Source organism: Saimiri boliviensis, chromosome 7, assembly GCF_048565385.1.
Source record: "Saimiri boliviensis isolate mSaiBol1 chromosome 7, mSaiBol1.pri, whole genome shotgun sequence".
NCBI classification, from domain to species: domain Eukaryota; kingdom Metazoa; phylum Chordata; class Mammalia; order Primates; family Cebidae; genus Saimiri; species Saimiri boliviensis.
This window is the reverse complement of record NC_133455.1, coordinates 115,188,461-115,195,701: the sequence shown is the minus strand read 5'-3', so window position 1 is coordinate 115,195,701 and position 7,241 is coordinate 115,188,461. Positions and strand designations below refer to the sequence as shown.

Here is a 7,241-nt window from a genome sequence, read left to right as displayed (position 1 = left end):
ATCCAGTTAGCATATTTATTCAAAGGAAGAAAGCAGGGAAATGAAGTCTCAGTCAGAACACACGCAGTTATTGTTTTATTCTTATTCTCTTGTGTTGTTTACAGTGTCTCCCACAAAAGAAGAACTCCATCTGGCAGGGGATGTGATGAGGGACTCAATGGGCCAGCAACCACCAAAGAATCCAGGCATTAGCATGAACTACCGGAACCTGAGTCAAAGACCTGTTTGTGATTGCCCATTTCCTGCTCTCTAGTTGCTCGAATGAAAGTAAGAGACGGAAATATTAAATGATGGTGTATCGAGATGTAGAGGTGGAAGACCTGGCCCTGATGGAGGATCAGAGAGCAGGCAGGGTGAAAGCCCGGTTTTAAGACTCTTGTGCTAGGAACCCCTTTAAGAAACAGGTGGGAAAAGATGCATCAATATGGGAATGTGGACACCATTGGAGAGGGATCCAGCTGTGGACAGGGAGGAGGGACAGGGAGATGAACACGCCTGAGAGAATTCTTCCAGGTGGCAAGGGTGGGGAAAGGGATGGGCAGATGCATTCAATCTGTCCAGTCTTTCTTAATCGACAGGTTCCACTCCCAGCTGAGGTGGTCGTGCTTGTCATCGTCGGTGAAGAAGGACTTGTTGTGGTACGTGCCTCGGGCCAGCATGCCCTTGGGAGCCTCCTCAACTGGAGTGAGGAACTCATACTCCTCCGGCCGAGGCCCATAGCTGCCAACCATAAACGTGGCTTTATCCACTAGGAAGCAAGAAGAGTACATTAGGGTAAGAGCCCGATAGAGGAAAAACACACACTGCAAACTGGAGAATCTGGAGTACAGCCTACAGTGATTAAAGCCAAGAGCAATAGTTTGCAAGCCTGAATAAACATCAGACTTACCTGAGGCCTTTTTTTTTTTTTTTTTTTTTTTTTTTTTGAGACGGAGTTTCCCTCTTGTCACCCAGGCTGGAGTGCAATGGCGCGATCTTGGCTCACCTCAATCTCCGCCTCCTGGGTTCAAGAGATTCTCCTGCCTCAGCCTCCTGAGTAGCTGGGATTACAGGCACCCACCCCTACACCGGCTAATGTTTTGTATTTTAGTAGAGATGGAGTTTCATCATGTTGGCCAGGATAGTCTCAATCTCCTGACCTTGTGATCTGCCCGCCGCAGCCTCCCAAAGAGCTGGGACTACAGACGTGAGCCACCATGCCCGGCCCTGAGGCATTTATTTATTTTTTTTTTAATTCTTTAAAACATTTAAAAAAAATTGGAGCACCTTTTAATAATACGGTTTCCTTTGTCCTACTTCCAAAGGCTATGGTTCAGTAACCTGTGGGTCCCAAGAATCAGTGTTTTTTAAAAAACTACACAGTTCATTCTAATGTAAATTTGGAGAACCAGTGGCCTAAATCAATGAGTATTACGCCTGCTTTTTTTTTTTTTTAAATGGAGATATAGCAGACTACACCATTAAAAAAAAAAAAAAAAAAACTCAAACAAATTGAGACCTAAGTTCTGATCTCAGTCCTGCAATGGCCTAAGTCATATAACATTTTTGAGCCTCCGTTTTTTTGTGTATGTAATGGACTTTAAGAATTGTCTATCTACGGACTATCATTCTATGAGCATGTCAGTTGTGGGAGATAAAGTGACAAATGGTGATCAGAATTCATGGATACAATAATTGGATGGAAAAAGAACAGCAATAAATTGGTTAAAAAAAAAAAAAAGTGAAGAACTGGGATAAATGGTGAAAACAGCCAGTCGAGTTTATTTATAGGTGGTTAACTGGAATATATATTAAGAATAGTTGGGCATTAAAGAGGATAAATAAAGGTAGGCAGATTGGTGGCACATAGTTTGCTAAGTGTGGCTAATAAGTTTGAAGGAACAGCTGCAGACACGTCACTGTCTTTTTGTCTCAGTGAGGTGATACTGGTTTTATACCCAAAGGAAAATAGAAAAATAAACTTTTTTTTTCCATGAGATTAGGTATTGAAAAGGCCAATCAATAGCCTTTCAGGTCAATGGTCTTCTCTGGGATTTGAGAAATTGACTGGTCCTCTGTCATACAAATTTACCAGACAATTTCTCCTCCATCCTGCTTATTAATTTGGTGAAATTGACATATATGGTTTATTGTTTCCCGTCTCTGGAGAGGACAGACCCTCAGATAGAAAGGAACCGTAAAGTGTGTTCGTCGCCTTCCTGCCTCTCATTTCTCTCTGCCCATATTAATGAAAGAAAATTGAAGGTGGCTTTCCAAGGCATGTCAAGAAGAACTGCAGATTAAGTAACATTGTCATGTTATTTGTTTCAATTAGAGAGGTTTTATTCAATCCTAAAAAATATTTTTTTCTATTTCTTTGTTAGGAAATTGAGCATTGCCTCCCGCTTCCCTCCAATGCCACCTCCACTTACTCCTGCCCCAAATACATATAATACCACTGGGCAAGCTTTTTCTTTCTTGGGTTTCTCTCACACTTGGGTTTTGTACCTGTGAACTGCTTTTATTTACTTTTTTTTAACTTTGTATTTATTTCCTTCAAACCTGTCTTGGTTACTCTTCTCCTTTATGAGTGATAATGTTAAATCATAAAAGCTGATTGCTGAAGGCTAGCAGCTGACCCAGTTTAAACTAGGTCCCTTGAGCACTGGCCTTGCCAATGTCTAGATCAGAGGTATATTTGTGCCTTTTCCTAGCATGGGCATCCACAGCTTTTATCGTATTCTCATCTGAGTCTACAGCTAAAAGTTGCTAATAACCAGAAGTTAAAGTATCAGTGAGAAGCAGTTTGAGACAGTGTGGGAATGTGGGTTCCCTTACCTTTCACCCCAGTCCTGTAGGTGTGCTGAACATATTTCAGGCCTGACACAATATCCCTGTTCACCTGCAGGTGGGAAGGAACCAAGCTATTCAGATTAAGAGGGTCTTTCATTTTTTCTCATCTTTCATGCTGACCATGGCTAACTAAATCTTCCCTGAAAATGAAAAAACTAAAGGTTTAGTTCAGAATAGGTGTTTCTATAATTATTTAGAATGGCCATGAGGCAAAGCTTAGAGAGAGGAGATCATAAAATGCAACATTGCCTAACTGGTTTAATTATCGAACATTTTTATTTATTTTTTTATTGTTTTGAGAGAGAGAGGAGTGGTTCATTAAAATGTCTCAATATTCTTCATTGTATTCCTCTTTTCCCAATGGTCCCAAGAATGGCCTTGAGCTCTCCCTCTCCAATACTACTGACCAGGAGACCATCCGTGTCTTAGTAAAAGTTATTAAGATACCAATAGAGCATATTACGTAAATACCTAAAAACTACAACCCCCGAGATGATCCAGCTACCATATGAAAAACAACAAGGAGGAAAGCTATAATGGAAAATTCATGTCTAGAAGATGGCTGTGCCTGCAATGTAACTGAAATAATGAGTGAAATTCACTTGTATCTGGCAAGTATTTTGGATGTCTGTCATTTTCAGACGTTGTCTGAGATCTTGCTATTTTCCCAAGCCTTTCAAAAAAAATTCGGTAACGCAAAATGAAAATATAGACAGCCCAAGAACTTTGTTTTTCCATGATTCATTTTACCTAGGACTGACCTGGGTTGTCTGTTAATTTTACACAGTGGCTATGTCTATACAAACAAATTAAAGTGGACAGTGCATCATTAGCTGGAGGGCCTGGTTATCTGTTTACCAGTGCAAAGAATTAAAGCATCTTCAAATAATTTTTCTTCAACAATAATTATGGCTGTCCTTTGGCGGTGGTTACAACGGTTAAACCAATCAACAGTGCTATCTTTTGTTTTGTTGGCAGGAAGGTGGCAGAGCAGTGAACACTGCCAGTTTAGATTCAAGACTGTCACAGGGTAAATCTGTAATATAAACCTATCAAAAGCTGCTAGAAAAAAAAATTAGCCTCATCAAAGAGACTGTGATAAAATGAAGCCCAGCCTTTCTAATAAGTCTGAGTCAGTCCCAAATGTAGCTCATAGGAATAGGGAAAATAAATACATCTTTCTAGATGTCCCCAGGCTTATCCCTTTTACCTAGTGGGAGAAAGACCTAAGAAGAATGATAGTGCAGTAGCCATAAGGACTTCAAGACAAAGAGTCTCCCATCTTATCAGTGCTCCGCAGTGGGTCTGTTTAATATAAATACATTTGGGGTGGGTGAGACAAAACTACGAATATTCACAGATCCGCTTCTTTTGCCCCCATCCCCATCCGTATTGTGTCTCCCACCCCAGGAGAAAGAAGCCTTGGTGTCACGAATAAAAGTGAGAGCTGAGGAAGTCAGAGATACCACATTTACTTGGGAGACAGAAAATAAGTTGGGGAGAAGCTAAAAGAACAATCCTAGACCAGATTTTTAGAAAGTGCTAAGAAGTTTGGGAGGAGAAAAAGAACATTGAGTGCCACTAACAGAGATCGTGAAAGAGGACTTTAGTATTTGTTGCTAGTGTTACAAATGCAAACTTTCCTGGACACGTTTCAAGAGACTTCAGTAAAGATTTAAGTTACTCTTCAAGGATTTTTCGACTCTGATCTGGCGTTTCTTATAATTGTGGCGCCATGCTGGGACAAGCCACGGGATGGTTCAACTTTATGTAGGTTACTCAGAGAGCCATCAAACCTCTGAAATAGAGAGTACTCAAAACCCCTTTATGTGGCCTCCTCCTGCATCATCCTAATGCGTAAACCTGACCACCCAGACCCACGTCACCACACTCCTCCTCGCCCTCCCCATCCAGAGGAGAAGCCCCTGTTCCAGAGTTTTCCTTCTCATCTTATTCACATCAAAATTTACCTGTCACACTTCATTTCATAAACACTGGCTTACTTAATGGAGAAAGTAATGCAATAGCATCAATGATTAAAAATGAAACTGATGTGCAACCCATTCTAGGCATATTTTGAAATAATGACTTACCAAACCCTCAGGTGCTTCAATAATAAATAATATGACAGGAACCAAGTAAGTGAACCCTAGTTCAATGTCCATTATAGAGTATGCATCAACAAATATTTCCAAGATGAAATTATTTTCAGGCATATTGGTATGGGTAGGGAGGGATCACCCATTGACCCTGAATCATATCCTGTACCTTGGGGAAAGAAGGTCCCAGTGTGCAAATAGTGAGAGCAGATGGAGTCTTCCTTGGTGGAGCCCAGGCCTTAGAGAATGAGGCCAAGTGGGAACAAGAGGCCACCAAAACAAACATAAACCACTAAGTGCAAACACTGCATTTCTAACTTACTTGTTTTCAAAGTCGAGGTTATTTTTCTTGTAAGTTTGGCTACTCGTTGGAATATATGGCTATTCATTAGACGTTAGTTTATTTCTTATTTAGTTTCCTCTTTCCTGGTTACCTGTTCCACAATTATAATTGTAATTTCCAGTTCTTTAGCAAAGATTACACTCCCTGGATTTATATAATCTTTGAGCAATTAGAGCTGAGGCCCTATCTGTTCCATTTTCTTTTCCTATTGGTTGATTCATTTGTTCATCCACTTTTCAATATATATTCATGAACCATCTGCTATTTACAAAGTTTGTGTGAAATACTGGAAAGGAGGGATGTACAGTTTCACCCCAGATTGAGATGCTTATGTTGTATGAAGATGAAATGACACAGGAGCTACAACACAAAGTAGTGTGTGCCTTGTGAATGTATTCAGAGTTCACAGACAGAGGGATCCCATTGGCTTAGGCGATAATGAAGAGTTTAAGAAGTCCTGGCTAGGAAAAGGCATGAAGCAAGTGTGGGTCTCAATAGGCAGCACTCAGGGCTGGGAAGAGGACATTCCAGACCCACATGGGGGCATTTGGGGAGAAGCAAACAAAAGCATCTCAACATGATTGTGCAAGAAATTTAGTCACTGACTGAAGGAAAGATTTAAACTTTACAAAAACACACAGGGCAGGATTCTTACTTTGAAGTGAATTTTAGCTCTATATTCGGCACCTTCCTTTAGCACAATGGTTTCTTTTTTGAGGGCTTCCAGATCTCCTGTGGGAGAAGATTTAGAAAGAGTTTATCTTCCTCAAAAGCAGATACACAAGTTAATGAATGAGTTTTAAGCTCCAGAGAAATCTGTTTGGCCCACCAGGGCAACATGGTTTATAGGACCCTTAATTCGCAGAGTATTTTAATTTAGTCCTTGCGTGTGCGCGCAGGCGCACACACACATGTAATATCTGAAATCTTACAGCTTTGTTACGAAAAACATGAGCGTTTCCCTGCCCTCAAGTTTGACGACAAGGCTAAAAATACACAAGACATTGCCAGTATGTTGTGAACTACCAATGAGTTGTGAAGATCAATCTTTTTTTGGTCAATTTATTCTCTTATTGAAAGAAAATGATATTACATATATCCAGTTAAATGAAGAGGTCATTAAAGAATACGGCCCCACCCCTCAAATAAAAAAATTGAGAAGAATGTTACATAAGAGTGTTAGCTATTTGTTTTTATAGATTTGGTGATATTTGTGGCATTTTCTAGCTTTTAAAATTCTACTTGTTTTTATTCCTTTTATTACTATAAGTAAATATTCACTTTTGTGTTTACTTTCGTATTTTCATTTGCAATTTCACACTATTTTTCTTAAGGAATACCACTGAAGTTATAAAAACTTCAGGTTCCATAAAACCAGGATCTGTCCCTAATTCCTGTTCCCGGGTTAAGGAAGTAATCACTCTCTATTCTTTTCTTTGTTCATAGCAGCTTTTTTTGTGACAGAAAACCAAATTTGGTTTTCTTCTGCTTGGAAAAGGGACAGAGACCAAGTTTCCCTGCAATGCCGCCAGGCCCTGCCGAACAGAACAGATTTCTTCAGTACTATTCACACCTTCTCTTGTAGACTGGCAACTGTATCTGGTACTATTAGGAAGACTCTGAGTTCTGGTGAGAGAGTGTGCGTTTCTCTCCTGGAGGGATTCGAACATGTGGGGGTAGCTGAATTTATGTGTGTGCCTGCTCTAATGATTTCAGTTGAACAGGAAGTGTGTCTTCTCAGCCTCTGATTTCCTCCCTCTGACAAAATAAAGCCCATATAAGGTAAAGACTGGCTATGTCCTGTGAGAGGGGAACTACCCTGCTGCTAATTAAGCCTACTCTTCTAAACTTGTGCTTTGCTCTGTCTCAAAAGAGTCCAAGTTTTTAATTTGGTAACTTTTTTTTTCACTAAAGACTTGCCTTTGATGCCCCCAATCTCCTGGCTCTGTGCTTCTCTTCTCATTCCT

At 40.2% G+C, this 7,241-nt stretch overlaps 1 protein-coding gene across 1 annotated transcript in view; it reads right to left on the bottom strand.

Annotated features, from left to right (window-relative positions):
* Positions 1 to 46: 46 nt before the first annotated feature.
* Positions 47 to 7,241, bottom strand: part of ARHGDIB (Rho GDP dissociation inhibitor beta) — a 19,459-nt gene continuing 12,264 nt past the window's right edge. Inside the window, exons 4-6 of the mRNA XM_003934559.3 lie at positions 5,930 to 6,006; positions 2,818 to 2,881; positions 47 to 748 (exon numbers count right to left, since the gene is read on the bottom strand). Of these exons, the coding sequence (XP_003934608.1) occupies positions 549 to 748; positions 2,818 to 2,881; positions 5,930 to 6,006 (341 nt within the window). The 3' untranslated portion in view covers positions 47 to 548. The remainder of the gene's footprint in view (positions 749 to 2,817; positions 2,882 to 5,929; positions 6,007 to 7,241) is intronic.